At 35.8% G+C, this 18,121-nt stretch overlaps 1 protein-coding gene across 2 annotated transcripts in view; it reads right to left on the bottom strand.

Annotated features, from left to right (window-relative positions):
• The window catches only part of LOC118026077 (dachshund homolog 2-like), a 261,214-nt gene extending 244,370 nt beyond the window's left edge, over positions 1 to 16,844 (bottom strand). For both annotated transcript variants that reach the window (XM_035028827.1, XM_035028828.1), the window contains exon 1: positions 16,147 to 16,844. In XM_035028827.1, the coding sequence (XP_034884718.1) occupies positions 16,147 to 16,661 (515 nt within the window). In that variant the 5' untranslated portion in view covers positions 16,662 to 16,844. The remainder of the gene's footprint in view (positions 1 to 16,146) is intronic.
• Positions 16,845 to 18,121: the final 1,277 nt, after the last annotated feature.

Here is an 18,121-nt window from a genome sequence, read left to right as displayed (position 1 = left end):
ATGGGGGGTGGGAGGCATGGGGTGGCTGGGTGATAGACATTGGGGAGGGTATGTGCTATGGTGAGTGCTGTGAATTGTGTAAGACTGTTGAATCACAGACCTGTACCTCTGAAACAAATAATACATTATATGTTAAAAAAAAAAGAAGAAGATAGTAGGAAGGGAAAAATGAAGGGGGGAAGTCGGAGGGATAGAGGAACCATGAGAGACTATGGACTCTGAGAAAAAAACTGAGGGTTCTAGAGGGGAGGGGGACAGGAAGATGGGTTAACCTGGTGATGGATATTAAAGAGGGCACGTTCTACATGGAGCACTGGGTGTTACATGCAAACAATGAATCATGGAACCCTACATCAAAAACTAATGATGTAATGTATGGCGATTAACATAACATAATAAAATTTTTTTTAAATGTGAAAAAAGAAACCTAATACAAAAACAAAAAAAAAAAATAAACATTTCTAGTGGAAAACTGCTGACTGCACAATGCTGTTATGTCTTCCATCTTAATAAAATATAATAACCTCTTGATCCCTGCTTTCAAGCTACTCCCTCCCACCTTGAGTTCTATGCTATCTTTGCCACAAATCCCTGGAAAGAGCTGTCTATACTCTGTCTCTAATTCCTCTCCTTCTAGTCTCTCTTAAACAACATGTCACCCAGAATTTTCATCATATTTTTCCACCCATACTGCTCTCAAGATCACCAATGACTTCCACTGTCATATCTAATGGCCATTTTTTTTGTCTTCATGGTTTTTTGCTGATTGGCAGTATTTGATATGGTTAATCACTCCTTCTTTTTTGATATACTTCCTTTGCTTAGCTTCGGGACACCATTCTCTCTTGTGTTTTTGTTTTTTTGTTTTTTTTCTTTTTCTTTTTCTTTTTCTTTTTTTTTTTTTTGTCCTATTTCACTGGATTTTCTTTCTCAGGCTTTTGCTGATTCCTCCTCTTCTTCATCATCTTTGACTTGATGTGACTCAGGACTCAGTCTTTGAAACTCTCCTCTTTTCTATTTACAATCACTCCTGTCCTAAATTTATATCTCCTGTCCAGATGTCTCTTCCAAATACCAAACTTCTTTATCCAATGACCACTCTACATCTCTGCTGAAAAGGCAAAAAGATATCTAAAAACTAACAAATATAAAACTGAACTCCTGCACTTTCTCCCCAAATCTGCTCCACCTACAGTCTTCCCCTCCTGAAATGATGGAAACCTAATATTCTCAGTTGCTCATACCAAAACCTTGGAGTTATTCATGACTGTTTTCTTTCTCTCACACTCAGTGTCTAATCCATCAGGAAGTCCTATTGATTTTACCTTCAAAACCTACCCAGAATCTAATTCTTACTACCCCTACACTACCACTACGGTCTAAACCACCACCATGTCTCTCCCAGTTCAGTGCAATAGCAACCTGACTGCCTCTATTCTTGCCCCACTTTAATTAAGCCTATTCTCAACCTGCGGCCAGAATGATCCTTTAAAAACCTAAGTCAAATCCTGTTACAGCCTTGCTCAAAACCCTGCAGTAACTCCTCATTTCATTCAAAATTTTTTTTTAAAAATTGCTTAAAAGGCCCTATATGACCCCCACCAACATTACCATTATAATCTTATTCCTACTATTCTTTCCCTCAACTCATTCCACTCCAGCCTCACTAGCCTCCTTACTGTTCCTCAAAACTGCTAGGCATGCTCCTGCTTTAGGGCTTTTGATCAAACTGTTTTCTCAGCCTAGGACACTCTTTCCCCAGATGTGGCTTAACTAACTTCCCTCTCTTTCAAGTCTGTGAACAAAGCTCACATTTTCAACGAGGGCTATAATACCCATTCTATTTAAAACTGCAACCAGCTCCAATTCCCCCCATACCTTTGCCTTACTCTACTTTATTTTTTTCCATAGCACTTACCACCTTTGTACAATATAATTGACTTCTTTATTATGCATATTGTTTATTGTCTTCCTCCATCCACACTACCATACCCTAGAATATGACCCCCTTCCCAAGAGCAGGGAACTTTATTTTTTTAAGATTTTATTTATTAATTTGACAGAGAGAGAGAGAGCACAAGTAGGCAGAGTGGCAGGCAGAGGGAGAGGGAGAAGCAGGCTTCCCACTGAGCAGAGAGCTTGATGTGGGACTTGATCCCAGGACCCTGGGATCATGACCTGAGCCGAAGGCAGATGCCATCCAGGTGCCCCTAGGTCCCAATTTCATAAATTCCTTCAATATTATGCTTTGATGAACTACTGTCATCTCTATACACTTTCTTGACTTATTATTATTCCTTTCACTTTTCCATTCAAAATGTTAAGTTTTTGTTGGTTCCCAAAACCTTCCTGTACGTACATATGGAATTGAGTCACCACCTAGAGTTTAGTTACTATATTTCTGAAAACATCATCATTAAAAGGCAGCATCTCTCAGGGCATGTAACCTGAAGACATTCTAGGGAATTTCCTGTGTACTGCTTGTCTCTCTTACTAGTTTGCTTATCTCTAATTTCCATTCCTCGTTTTTCCATAATTCTGAGGATAACTGGAACAATCCACCACCTAACTAAACTTGTTTGCTCATATCCATCTATCAAGACTTAACCATTTCAGGGTGCCTGGGTGGCTCAGTCGTTAAGCATCTGCCTTCAGCTCAGGTCATGATCCCAGGGTCCTGGGATCAAGTCCCACATCGGGCTCCCTGCTCGGCGGGAAGCCTGCTTCTCCCTCTCCCACTCCCCCTGCTTGTGTTCCTGCTCTCGTTATCTCTCTCTCTGTCAAATAAATAAATAAAATCTTAAAAAAAAAAAAAGACTTAACCATTTCAGAGACAGTATCCAGAGCAAAGCGTACCAGAGGGGGTACAACAGAAGACTTAGATTCAAGAACTGGTTCTGCCTGTACTAGATTATATGGCCTTCAGCAATTTACTTTTCTTGCCCACATTTCAATTTTCTCACCTAAATTCATGATCAGGTGACCTGCCTCATTGAGTTGCTGTGAGGATAAATGCAGATAGTGTATGAACAAGCTTTGTAGCCTGTGAGCTTCTGCACAAACATAAGGTACTATTGTTCCCCGGAAGCATTATAAGTTTCATTATAACTATAGATGATGCTGATTTAGCATTGAGTGAAAAAAATCTAAATGAGATTAAGTGATCCCCAGAAGTACCATGTCGTAAAATGATCAGCCATTTGTTTATAAAAATTTAGAAATTTCAAAACAAAATTGTAAAAGCAGACTATTCTAATGATCAGATTAAATGAGCTAACATATATGAAAGCACTATATAAATTATGTACCAGTATATACATGTAAAGTTTTTACTATTATACTTAGCTAGTAATTTTAAGCTTCCAGATATATTTTCAGGCAGAAGGCATGAAGGAAGTATTTAAACTTTACTGTACTTATTAAATACAAGAATGACAAAAATGCCACTTTGATGTTCTTTAATTCAAATTTTAATGTTCATTAAATAATCTTGAATGCAGTGGTTCAAACTACTTCCTAAAATGCACACTTAGTTACTATTGAATACAATAAAAACTTCACACACATACCCAAAGGCAAAATGTAACCCTTTTAAAAAAATTCACTGTCAACATGTGTTTTAAAAATGTGCTATGGCAAGCTAAAATCAGGTTAACAGACCAGTAATAATAATGGAACTTACAGAAGAAATATAAATGGATGCTATATAAAATATTTCAGAAATTAAATTAATATTTACTAGCATAGTAAACAAATATTTTAGTGAAAAGATGTATTCAAATATTCTGTTATGGTTTCAAATGCCACCAGCTCACCTCAAATGGAATAATATTTCCACATTTGCCTTTAGTGTTTATATTTTTATTTACAGCTAATATTTTTTATGTTTTCTGTGCCTGTTCATGAATTTGCTTAAAATAACCACTAAAATAAAATGAATGCAATTAAAAGGGATAATTCATTTAAAAACTCTGTCGTGAAAGGCCTTATCAGTCCACACTATACTGCCTACCTCTCATCTATCAGCTAGTTCCTGATCCATTCAATATTTCCACGAGAAATATTTTCTCATCAAGTTTTCTCCACCCTTATTTAGCTTCATTCCTTTGTCCATGCCCAAATGGAACTGTATCAATGTTAACATTAGCCAAATTACGGTCCTCCTATCTTTAAATCAAGAGCCTTCTTAATTGGGGCATCTGGCTGGCTCAGTCAGTGGAACATGAGACTCTTGATCTCAAGGTTGTGGGTTCAAGCCCCACATTGGGTGTACTGATTGTTTAAAAATAATAAAATCTTAAAAAAAAAAGAGCCTTCCTAATTGGACAGAAAACTGTAAACTATTGAGCTCCACTGTGCCTTCTTTGATGGAACGTGAATCCATAAGACAAATACTTTTACATTTTTACCACTAATACAGAAAAAATATCTAAAAGGGGGATTCCTTGAGTTTTATTTACATTTAAAAACTGAAAGCACTCTTGAAAAAGAAACAATACACAGAAGAGCAATCATTCAGTTCAATGGGAATAAATTGTAAATAATAAGAAAAGCTTTAGACTCTGGCAACATGGAGATTATGTGAACATCACACAACCTTATGAAAAAGAACATGTCCCTAAAATAACAAAAACCTGCCAGTCTTTTAGTATGACAAGGACAAATCCAAAACAACTGCAAACATAGGAAAGTGGATATACCAAATGTACTCATATCAACTAAGCTCTGGAGCAGTTACTACCCTCTTCAGAGGTCAAGGTGTTCAACATGTGAGCATCATCAAAATGACCATTCTTGCAGGACATGACTGGCAGGACATGACTGGCATTAAGATTATAATGTTCCATTTTTTTAAAACTGCAAGCTGAAAATCGATTAAATATTCTCATCATAGAATAGGAACACTTCACAAAAAATGACTTAGAGCTATACTCATCAATGTGTTTTAACCCAAAAGCCATGTTTTCTCTGTCAACAAATGCTTGTTTAGCTTGTGGAAGATGGTTATTTAGGGGACCTAAATACAGGAAAGCATGTTAAAATCAACAACTGGCTTTATGCAGTTTTCCAGTTTTTGATCTGCTAATAGCTGTAATGACTACAATATCCATCAAGTATACAGATATTTCCATAGACAACATAAGAATAAATTCAAGCAAAATATACTACTTTAGTTACTCACTAACATGATCCAGTGCACTGCTGTTAGCTATAACATATAAGTTCTATGTCTGCTTATACTTTATTCACTTTAGATATTTTCTATATGGAGCATTTAATTTCAGATTTAATTCAACCTCAGCATGTTTCTGAGTTATCTCTCCTTCCCACCAGTGAATACTCATAAAATATAAATACAATTTAATAGTAGAATAAGCAAAATATATTTAGACAGGTAAATATGTCATAAACGTTTTTAAATGTGCTGCAAAGTCTAATTAATGTTACTTTAATTTTCCATAATTTTGAACTGCGTACATCATTTGCTGTTCCTTGCATTAATGTAGGTTAGCTGAGAGTTAACCACATAACAATAAAACTCTACCTATGTAATCTGGAAATAAGAAAAATAAGAATTTGGATAGTTCTTAAGATCACTACTTTCCCCTTGATAAGTATGCTTGTACAGATGAGTAGTATGTACTTATTAAATATTTGTTGAAATGAAGTGACAAATGAAATGACTTGGAGAATACGTTATACATATATGTATACATGTTTATAATATATTATATATGAATATGTATATTCATATATTATCAGTTAACATTATATATATACATACATACATAGTGTGTGTGTATGTTCAAACTGAATAGTCTAATTGGCTTATAAAATGAGACCTAAAACTTGTGTACTATACATAAAATGTACTATGCAGTAAATTTTTTTCTATGAAAAAATTCCCCTTCTGTCTTCCTCAAATAAAAACCTAGAGGCTACTCATAAATTTTTTTACAAAATAAATTTAGAAGTTTAGCAGATCACAGGCTATTTTCAAAGCAGCAGGCTTAATGTTAATATTCAACATTTAATTATACATGTTTGCAAATAATCTTGCAAAGCAAATCAAACTCTAAGCTTGAGGATCTATTTAAAACTAACACAAATGGAAGAAAAAAAATGGAAGAAAGCTTTTTTACATGGGGACAAACATGTTTTTTAATCCACAGTTGCACATTTTACTACAAAAACATGTCTCACAGAATGACTAATTTTATGAATTTTTAAGGGCTCATATCATAAGGACTCAGCAAATATATGTCAGAGAAAAGATACTAAAGTCAATTAACTACAGCCATTCTTAAGTAGAAATACCTGTTTTATTCCAATCTCCTCTTGATATGCATTTTATTTATAACATGAGTAATTCTCTACATTCATAAAACTAAAATAATTTGTTTTATATCTCAATAACTCTATTTTTAGTTGTAACTTCCTGGTATAATTCTAAAAACTAAAAAAAAGCTGTCATTTCCTGATATAACACAAGACAGATATGAGAAAGGAAATTGAAGTATTCAACAATGGATATCTGGCAAAAAATTTGTAATCACAAAGATTTCACAATTTAGCAAATATAACAAAGGGGATATATGGTTTAAGTACCCTAAGCTAAAGACAGCATGGTTCTAGAATGTAAGCTCCATGACAGAAGAGACTGTGGTGTTCATTCTGTTTGCAGCAACTAAAACATTGGCACCACATAGTATACTCTACACACACACACACACACACACACACACACACACACACACACGAGTTACGACAAATCTAATCATAAGATCAAAATGATTGTAAGGAGGTTTTTATTTTATTTTAATTCCAATAATTAAATTGATAGATTGAGTTTTCCAAATGTCTACAGATTAAAGACAACACTGGAAAAAAGATATTCATGAGGGTCTAACTTATGTCCTGTGGAGAACTGTTTCAGTTGAAGTACTCAAGTTTTTGTAAATAAATTTCCTTGGATTGAATTCAAGAGGGGAACCATATCATACAGTATCCTACCCTATTATTCATAGTATTATATAAAGCAAGTCTTCAGTGTCTATATCGTTATTATCCTTCCAGAAGGATCAAGACCTAACATACATATATAATAATATTTTATGGATGGTCACATTAAAGTTTTTATATAGTTTTTGTGAATTTGGTGTGCTTTAATATGACCCTAAACTCAACATTCTTAAAATAAGTGCTATGTAAATTGCACCTATGTAGCCTACTACCTAAAGCCATTAAGAGATAGAATAGTCTTAAATGATAATTACGTATGTATTTTTTAAATGTTTTTACTTCAATACAGCAGAGTATCTCACAATTGATACATAATGTAGATAATGCATTTAACAAATATAGTAAAAAATAAATTTATCACAATATTGTTTGTGATGCTATTACTATGCTTTTTTAGACAAATAAGTGAGAGACAGACTTCTTCCAAAATAACTAAAAGCTCAGACTCTAACATATTGCTGTAAGCTATAATGGTTATAACTGTTAATCCAATACACCTTTTATACAAACCCATAAACACATGAGTGGAAAAATAGCACAGATGTTCATCTCTAATGCAATTTCCATTCAATTTCCTAAGTGCGGTCCCTGTGTGCAAACTAGCTTAACGTTATGTTTAGCTTGCAAATTCTTTTAATAAATAATGAATGCAATAAAACTAGGAGATCAATGGCAAGCTGAGAAATCATAAAAAAGCCTTTTGTGTTCAGGCTGTTGCCCATTTCAAACTTTAATCCAGAGACAGATCAATATTACTTTTTTTCTTTTTAACTCATCACATAAATAGCAGTTATACTAAATGTAGCCTAAATGCTGTTACCAGCTAACAGTTGCCAGCAACCTGATAAGATCATTGGACACAATTGTGATTGAATGTTTTATACCTTAACATACACACTACATTATACACTATTAAGCAGTCAACTTGTTTAAGAATAAAATGGTGATAGAGCAATGAAAATACCATGTTTCATTATTTTTTAAAATTTCCTGTACTATATATATATATATATATATATATATATATATATATATATATATATTATTCCAGTAGCATAATTACAAAGTTTTCACCGCGATTTGCCCTAATAAAACAAATAATCTTAATGGATCAAAACAGTACACATATATGAGTAGTTTAAACCTCAGGGATCCTAGATGAAAGGAAATTTTACTCTTCAAAATTAATTACACCTGAAAGAACTAAGTTATTCCTTTAAATGGGTGGAGGGGGGTACTTCATGTAAATTCATGTTGCACTGAATGTGTCTTGAGATTATCCAGGAAAAAAGTAAATCATAATACTTAGGTATTTGTGTTTCTATTCACAGGCTATAGATAGAAGGGAGGAAAACCCTCTTCTTACCAACTCATTTTGGATAAACATGCATTTTCTGTTTGAATGATTAAAAGTAAGCTGTCACTAGGGATGGTGCTGATATCAAATAGTATAAATCTAAATAGCTGAGAATGATTTTATGGTAGTAGGCTTGTCTTATTTATTAATTCTTGCCTATTCATATTAGAGTATCTTCTGTGGGTTTTCACTAAAAGGAAATATCAAGAAGTCACCCTTTCTTTAAAGATATATTTCAGTTCAAAATTCTAATTTCCTATATTAGATTTTGGTAGCTTTATATGTATATTTGTGAAAAGTTTATGGCATGATTACAAATGGTTTTATAATGGAATTAAAATTTCAAGATTAGTGTCTTTAATAACTGCATACCTTATGTAACTATTTCCTAGCTTTTCAAAGGAATGGCAATTTGTGCAAAGAATTCTGGTGAGGAATAAATGTGTGTGTGTGCATGATTGTATTCATTTAACAAATGTGAATTAAGTGCCTAAAATATACACAATATTAGGCTGAATGAAGTTTTGCAATGAATATTACTAAAGTTAAAATTTACTCCTTAGAAATTATTATTATGAATTCAAGGGCTTTTTTTTGTAACAAATTCAGTTCTCTTTTAAGGATATCCTTATAGGTAGTGATAAATATGTCAATTTGCTCTTTAGCTATATTATATTCAATTTAGCTATATTATATTCACATTCTCAATGTAATAATTTCACCAATTCTAATATATAAATTTAGCTCTAAAGAAAGATGTGGCAAAAAATTATCATGAAAACATTCGCATGTTTAAAGCAAAATTTGAAAAAATAACTCCTGTACATAACTTTGTTAAACTTCATTATAAATTTCTCTCTAAACTATAGATCATAGCATATATCCTAAGCTTCCCAAATTAGCCTAACTTTGGAGATAAAAATTCTCCTGAAGAATTTGAGACCTCAACAGTATCAATTAACATTGTTTCCTGTTTTCCTATTCAATAAAGTTAACAAAATTATGATGAAAGAATACTGTAAATGCTGCAAAAAGGAACTACCTCTAAAAGCCAATTTATTTTAATATATATTCTTCAGAAAGTTGAACAAGAGAAAAATTGAATCTCCTTTTTAAAATTTGTATTTTCAAATATCAGAGATTAACTAAAAAGTTATAACACCCACAACATGCAATTCAAAATATTTCACAATTGACAGAATTGACAGAACTGTTCCTATCCTAAAACCAAGAAAATGAAGCCTTGGGTTAAATGATACAAAGAATGGCCACCATGATATTTAATGCAGGTAGGTAATAAATTTCACTGGAGTTATAATAAAGTTCCTTTTGGTGTACCTATGCTTTTCTACAGTTTGAGAAATTAAATTATAAAAGTAGCATTTATTGTTACTGAATGATTTACAAATAATTACCCAGAATATAAATAACTGAAATAAACTTTTCTAAGATTTTCAGCTTTACAAAGTGAGGAAATGATGAATATACATTGGACAGGCTATCTTCTTCCTACTAAAAAGAAATATTAAATCCTGAAGGAGTTCTAAATCCCTTGGTAAGAGTATATTACAGCTACATTAAGCCAACAAGAAGCTTATTAGTAAGGATTTAAAAACTAACACCCTTCTGTAATCAATTTGGATACAGCATTATTCTATTTATAGTGACATTTTCAGTGTGTCCCAATCATATATTACTTATTCTCATTTTTCCTACCATGATTAAATATTAATGTGGGGGGCACTTTTAAGTAGCTACACTGTATTTAGGTTTTAATATATTGATTTCCACCATTTTGGAATAGTTAATATAGCATGAAAATTAAGAATCTTTTTCATAAAGAAACTCATGATTGATTTGAAATTTTTCTCTGATCCTTACATAAAATAAAATGAATTTAGTTGTTCTAGCAGAAAATGGAAAAAGGGATGCTGCCACTTTAAAAGCTTCGATCTCTTTGACATTGCTGGCAGTGTATGGGAACATTAATGCATCTGTCATGATAACAAGCTAAGAATAACATCTAGACATCAAACCGAGCAGAGAATCCATCTGAAGTGATTCATTCAGATCTGTCTCATTGATTTATTAAACACAGGGCAACATCTGCAGCCTCACAGAGCCGCTTGGTGAAATTAATGCAAGATCAATTCAAATGGAAAAAAGTGTAAAAGAGATAAATCAAAACACAATTTGCATGCAGTTCCACAATCAGGCTTATTGGGTGCAAATGCTCAATTTCCTTTCCAAAGCAAATGTGTTTAAACGTTGTTTTATTTTTTTAGAATTGCGTGATCTGAAGTGACAGTGAAGAGTTTTGCAGGTTGAGATGGCGAAAGGGAAGAAAAGGAGGAAAAAAAATGCTACCACAGACCTTTTGAATATGCAACAAGAATATCATTAATACCTAATTGTTTTGATTTAGGGAAAGGTTTGATGTCCTTTCTCTGAAAACAATATTTTCAGTTTTGGTCAATTAGGGTGGTTTTAATACATATTTGAAACGTGTAGAGTGGATAAACCTAAATCATTTGTATCTCTTAGTGCACCAGCACTGCATAAAGTGACCCTGAAGATCTAGATTGCCAAATGAAACCTAATATATTGTGATTAAGGTTTCTCACAATTATATTTGCCTGCTAGAAGCACTTTTAAAGCATGTAGGGATTTCATTCAGACAAAATAAGATTACTTAAGAAAGCATCAAATAATTCAGACAATATTTTCTACAGGTATTAAGGGTTTCTTAAAGAACATTAAAACATTAATGTCTGAAGACCATCACTTCCTAATTATTGGCATACTACACATTGACGGTAATATTACACATAAATATCCAAAGAAATTCTCCATCATATCATGCATCATTTCTTTAATGTAATATCCATCACCTAATAAATGAGTGTTTGGACAAATATTAAATCCAGCTCAGATATTTAGATAAATACAAAAATTGTTGGTTATGCAGAAGTGTACATTTAAAATGAATGTGCATGTGGACATTCTGTGCACTGGCACATGACTAAATCGCTTTAATTATAATCTTGACATCATTCTTCTAATAAAACAGCAATGACGACAAAGAGACTGCTTTTAATAGACAATCCAAATACCCCCTCATTATCCTATGAAATAAAATGTCTGCCTTTACTGCCCAGAATAATTTCTAAAATCTTCTTATTGTTTCTGTAAATGTTAAGTCATACAAAATATTAGCCCAGGAAAGTGATGCAAGTTCTTCAAAAATTTGGTTCTGTATAACTTTCCTATGAAAAAAAATCAATTTTCAAAGTAAATTGCTATTCTGTGTGGATTATGAACCATAAAGTCATCGAGTGTGAATACAAAGCCGAAATCATTGAGTACTTACAAAAATTGTATTTCTTGTATTTGAAAGTGGTTTTAAATTGTTTTAAAGTCATAATTCACATAAAGTTATTCTAACATGGATGCCCATTTATGTTCTGTTCACATGGTCAAAATAACAATTAACCACAATTAGATCATTTAAATTTTTAATTTAAAAAACTGAATTTTACTCATTTGAATATATGTTGAATCATGTCTCCAAATACATTTAAATGTTTTCTTAATCATACATTCTTGTTTCTCTAATCATTCATTTAACTATACATAAATGACTGAATAACAATCAGTTGATCCTCAAATGAAATGCTGATCATGAAATCAAACAATGTTACTTTTATATAGTTAAGAAGATAAAAAAAAATAACACTAAAATGTGCTGGCTGATTTTTCACATTTACTGAATACCAATTTTTAAATTCAATATTTTACTGCTGCATTAAACTTTGAAGAATTTAGTAAGGAAAATCCATTGCATGAGAGTGAGATTTTTAGACATTTGCTTTCTGAATCTGCCTGCTCTGATGTTAAAAACTCCAAGTTTTGCTGCACAAGAAATTAAAAAAAAAAAATCACAGTGCCTTAGCTTGAGAAAAAAAACGATCTAAAACAAGATAACTTTTCCCATTTGGTTTGGGTCTTTTTTTTCATCATTTTCTTAATAATCCTCAGAAAAATCTCCCTACAATTAGTTTCTGAGGTAAAAAAGCATCAAGGAAAAATATTGCATAGCCCTTTGGAATTGCGGTGATGTAAAGCTTGATTTATTTAATAGAACAATGTATAGTCAAGATTTTTTTTAGTCTTACTATTCTTTAGTAGCTAAGGCAGGTATTATTTTCCAACTTCTTTTATGGGAAGACAAGTTTGAATATTTTGAAAATTAGCTAATAACAAAATAGTTAATATAAAGCACTGCTAGAGTTCTCATGACTCTCAGTACTTTCAAAGAAACAATCATGTATGTATTTTATTCATTCACCTTTCTTCAGTGCACATTAATAAAAATATGTCCTGAGCCGAATGAATCCAAACACCACTTGGTGGCAATACATTAAGGTCTTCGAAAATGACCAATTTGAAAATGGTCCATTTTGCATCTTCTGGAATAGTGTAGGAAGCATTTCAAATTAGAATATCCTAAGTCAGGACTTGTACTCTCTCTTAGTTAACTGACAGAGAGAGAAAGAAATGCTTATTATGTAGGAAAATAAAATTGCCAATGACACCATTACAAATAGGCCTTCCATTGAACAATACATTATGGAAATTTATTCATCAGGAGATGAAGATGAATCTCTTTTCTCAAATCAGAATAGCATATAAGAGTTTCCACTCACTGAACATATATATACTTTTTCCTTGCATCCCCCTTTAGCCAGAAGAGCTAAGAAGTCATGAGTCCTCAGTGACAATCCTCCTTAGCCAAGTCTCCATTGATTCATGTCTCATTTCTTTGAGCATCTCTCCAGGCTCTTCTGATCCACTTTTCACCTCCTTTCATAGCATCATTTTGCTCATACCCTACATCTCTTTTCTCTTACTGGCTTCATGTCTCATCTACCTTATTTTGTCTCTCTTGAGTCTCATTCCTATTCACATCCCTCACCTTTCTTTTCACTGACTAGAAAAGTCATAGAGATAATGTTGATCTAAATAATAATTTCACAATTTTATAAAATCACTCAGATGTTGGGAATGATTTAAGGCACACGTTTCTGTAAATAATGTTACCTAAAGTCGTAAAGCCTCCATTATAAGCACTATCATATTTTGTAGGTTTTAACAACATGGTTATGAGGGCATTTTGCAGTGACAAAATTCAGTAATGTTATTTTATCATTAACAAGCTTTTCCCCAGATATTGTGGGCTGTTTGTTGTTGTTGTTGTTGTTGTTACTCTCTAGAAATTGCAATATAGGTGTGTTTCTAGTAGTTTTCCTCATCTCCATTCATGGACTGAATTCATAGAATATACTTCATAAATTTTTACAGTCATATATTGTAACACATGTAACACACTTATAGAAAATGCATGTTAATCAATAACATACCCATCAAGAAATAAATGCAAAAGGAGGAATAGGCATCATATCTCATACATATTTCTTCTTATATTCTTAAGATTTCCCTATCATCTTTATACATGCATATACACAAAAGCAATTTAAGACCCCAAAAAAGTTAGCATTGTAAATGCTGTGATAAGGAGTAAATAAAACTTAACTGAATTAAAATAATAACCTAAAAACATATCATAAAATAGGGTCCAAAAAACAGTATAAGAACACCTGCCTCTTGATATAGAGTAATTTATCATTTTTCCCTTCGGTAAGTTGCTCTAATAAAAATTAATTAAAGAAAACTTTCTACTTAGAGGAAAGCATCAAAGTCACATTAAAATACTAATCTATTTATTTTTAAATGAAAGTCATAGATTTTGCTCAAGGATGTGTAAATTAATTATTAAGGTAGGACAAATTTCCTGTGTGTAATAATTGTTCCACTTTAATAATGGCTGTCTGTAAGAGAGAAGAGGGAAGGGAGGGAGGAGGAGAGAGAGGAGGAGGGGGAGGGAGTGAGGGGGGAAAGAAAGGTTTTCAGGTCTGCAATTGTTTAAATGTATCTTTTTGAACTGGCAACACATGAACTAGATGGCCCTCATCTGAAGTCCCTGGTAACTTTCTGAGTTTGTGCATTAGTAAAGTGCTTTGTGGTAAAAATAAGATTTCCTTCCTACTCTTACAACTTATAATTGCTTATTTTATCAAGGGAGCAGTTATCCTTTGTGTTTTAAGACCACCTATCTACCTTAAGAATATTTGATCTAATAAACCAGGTTTGTAAGCCCCAGATATGAATCACCTAGAGGTTCTCATATAAACAGGTTTCTGTTTAATTGCTAGAACACAGGACACTGCTCAAAGTGGGGGAAGAAAGGTTCCTTTGTAAGTTCTGTAGCATTATCTTATTGTAGCAGTCAGCAACAGTTTGTCTACAAGGTGTCAGTATACTTCAACTATACATGGTAATTTGGGTTTTACAAGGGATGTTGACAACCGAGTTCCTTTTAGTTGGTAAATCCAGGGTTCTTATGATTTAAAGTTGCATTGTGAGAAAGTCAACCTCTGCAGAAGTTTTCTGCAAAATGATCAACAGTAATGCTGTTTTACAACAAAACCCTTTGCTCCCTTTAACCTGATGATGATTTCTTGGTTTGTATGCCAAATGTGTACATGCCTGACAGATGTTACCTGACTGGAGATGGAATAAACACTACGGGGACTAATTAACAGGTCTTTAAAAGTCAAATAATCTTGAATATAGTTTATTTTACTTTCTTTTTTAAACTTAGAAACATTGAATACAATTTGCTTATGGACGTACACCAATGGACATTTATTCTACTGTCATATGAAGGAAGAACACTTACAACAACAGAAGCTGGTCATCATCATTTAAGAAGTCCCCTCTTTGGGGGAAAAGGATCCTTCCAACTGTTTGCCTGGGGAGAAGAGCTGGAAGCATCCTCTCCAACTTCTACATCAACCCTCAACCAGTTCCCAGTCCCAGCGTTTCATGCCCCACATTGCCCTCTGCAGATGACCTAAAAGAGACGATCCCAGGAAAGTGACATCTGTCGTCGTTCTTTTTAAAAAAATGGGATCCATCGACTTTACAGTATTGTGAACCGGGGGAGCTTGGCATAGCAGGCATATGCACACATCCTCACAGGCTCGCTCTCCCTCACACACGCGCTCTTGCTCTCTCTCTGTCTCTATGTCTCTGGCTCTGCTCTCTCTCTCTCTCTAAACACACGCACACTCATACACACACCACCACAACCACCACCGTCACACACCCCACGTACTCTAACAACAAGCACACAGGATGGGGAACGAATCACCCTCTGGGATGGATTCTAAACTTCCGACCCTCTGCAACCCCCAAATGTTGTGTTCTGGATTTAGCTAGCTTAGGAGCCCAGTTTACAGCTCTGCCAGCCTTCTCCCCTACAAAGTCCCTGGTGTCTGTGTTCAGGAGAAAACCTTTTCGACCCGTACGGCCACAAAAGAGGAATGAAAACCACATAGAGAAATTAACAAATAACCAGAAGCAGCCAATAAGCCATGCAATATATGGGCGAAAGGCTGTAAAGTTTCAGTAGAGGACAGCAAACTGAAGTTTGTGCGGGGCTTATCTTAGACCCAAGCCCTGCCACTGAGCAGGGACTAGAAGGGATGGGCAATTAGTCCTTCTAGTCCTCTTTCCCCACCGACTTAGAGCGTGAAGAGTAGAGGCAAGCTAGTTAAGACACTCTGCAAAGTTGGATGAGAGTGATGAAACATACAGAAGAGGGCAAAGGGGGGGAAGAACAAGCTAAAAAATGAGTATCTCACCTGGCATTGGTGCAATCGGTGAACAAAGTTTCGAAGTCTTTTCTGGTGATGAGTTTGCAGCGGTTCACCCCAGGCTGGATGGCCCCCAGACCGCGGAGGATCCGGACCTGCTCCACAGTACACACCACAGGGGATATGTCCAGTCTCTTCAGCTTGGTGTACACCGTGTGCAACCCTCCCACCAGGTGCTTAAGGAAGAGATCAAAGACTTGCGGCAGGCAAATCAGTTCCTGACCGTCCATCAAGAACGAAGCCACCTTCACACCATGCATGTCGACCATCCTGCACTCGTTGGTGTTAGTGTTGCCGCTGCCTCCGCTGGCTCCACCGATCCCGCCACCCCCGGCGCTGCCGCTGTGGTTATTGGCCATGAAACTGTTGATCATATTAGGGGTGAGACGAGGAGGCTCCCCGGGAGTCGAGTACAAGCTTTCTGCCCGAAATAAGCCCCCTGGGACGCCGGCACCGCTGGAAGTTGTAGAGATCACCGGAGGTGCGGAGACAGCCATGGTCATTCAGTCTCAAACCGTAGGTTTTTGGGCCCTGTTTTCTCGCCCTGTCTCCTCTAGATCTGCTCGCACTCTCTCACACCCTCACTCTCTCGCGCTCTCTCTGGCGCGCTCTGCTCTCTCCAAACTGTTCTCAAGTCTACAGTAGCCCGGCTCACACGCTCACGCTCACCCACCACCCAACGAACAGCTAGTAGCCCGGACGCGCGGCGGTCCAAGAACCCACCCCCAACACACCCCCTTCCGAGACTGGCAGCATACCCCAGCCAATGGACTCCACCCCTTTCGGCTCCCAAGCGCACCGAATGGCTGCTCCCCGCAAGGAGGTGGAGACTCTCTGGTCAGCCTCCCAACTACCTGAGGCCTTTCTGGGTTCGCTGGCGAAGGAGGATGGAGCCCGAGAAGGGGGCGGTATGGTTCCTCCGCTTCTTGCCTAGCAGTCAGACGAGAGAACGGCCAATTATCACGCAGAGCTCTCAAAGTGGCCTAGGCTACAAGCCCCTCCCCCTCCATGCCCCACCAGTGTTGAGGTGGGAACACAAAGCAGGACTCCAAAACATGCCTCTCCGCAACCCTGCGCCACCCTGCACCTGGGTTCAATTCAAGAAAGGGTGGTAGCAGCTCCAATTACATTTGCACGGTGCTCCCATACTCTGCGGGGCTAAGATAGCTTCGCCCCGCTTCCAGGAGAAAGATTCTAGTGAGTTCCGAAGTAAACAGTTCAGGCCACCTAGAGCGCTTAGTGTGAGTTCTCCAATACCCAGCGCACATGGGAACCAGCATCCAAAACCGCACTCAAATCAGAGTTGCAGGTTGCTAACCGGCTCCTGCGCGCTATTAGCAGGCGCAGGGAGCCTGTGATCACTTTGGAAAAACAGGCTGAGGGACTTTGGTTTGCGAGTGGTGGACGGATGCCTCATTTTACAGTACTTCCACCACTGTCCTGGAATAGACTCAGTTTTCTCTGTCTCCATTCCTTAGTTTCAAGATTGTCCTGCCCCATCCCTGGCTAAAATGGATAGGAAAAGTTCCCGTGTGACTCAAAACAGTCATTACAGATATGAGAGAAGAGCAAGCGTTTGCGTTCTTTAATACTGCATTTTCTTCCCTTGTCTATGGGCTTTGATGGTCCGGTAATTAGAGCTCCACGTCCTGCACTGAAGCTCAAGATTCCTTTTCCCCCACGTGTCAAGTACTCCTAAACGTTTGCACTACTAGAGCTTGTGATAAGCAAAATGTCTAGGCAAGGTACATTCCAGGGGAAAGGCATGGTCTTTCCCACACAGCATTTGGCAGTTAAATCACTGTAGCAAAATTGTTTTAAGACTTCTTTTCCAGCTTTTGAGTCTCTGAAATCAAGGTATTTCCTTTCTTCTGTTTCTTTCCTTCACAGGCTGTTATTCAGAAAGTGAAATCCATGCTTGGTTTTAACCAATAATATAGCTAAGGCAACTTCTCCAATATCC

This window comes from Mirounga leonina, unplaced genomic scaffold, assembly GCF_011800145.1.
Source record: "Mirounga leonina isolate KUSES-001 unplaced genomic scaffold, KU_Mleo_1.0 Mir_204, whole genome shotgun sequence".
Lineage (NCBI taxonomy): Eukaryota > Metazoa > Chordata > Mammalia > Carnivora > Phocidae > Mirounga > Mirounga leonina.
Note: the sequence above shows the minus strand (reverse complement) of the source record. Positions and strands in the feature narration are given on the sequence as shown.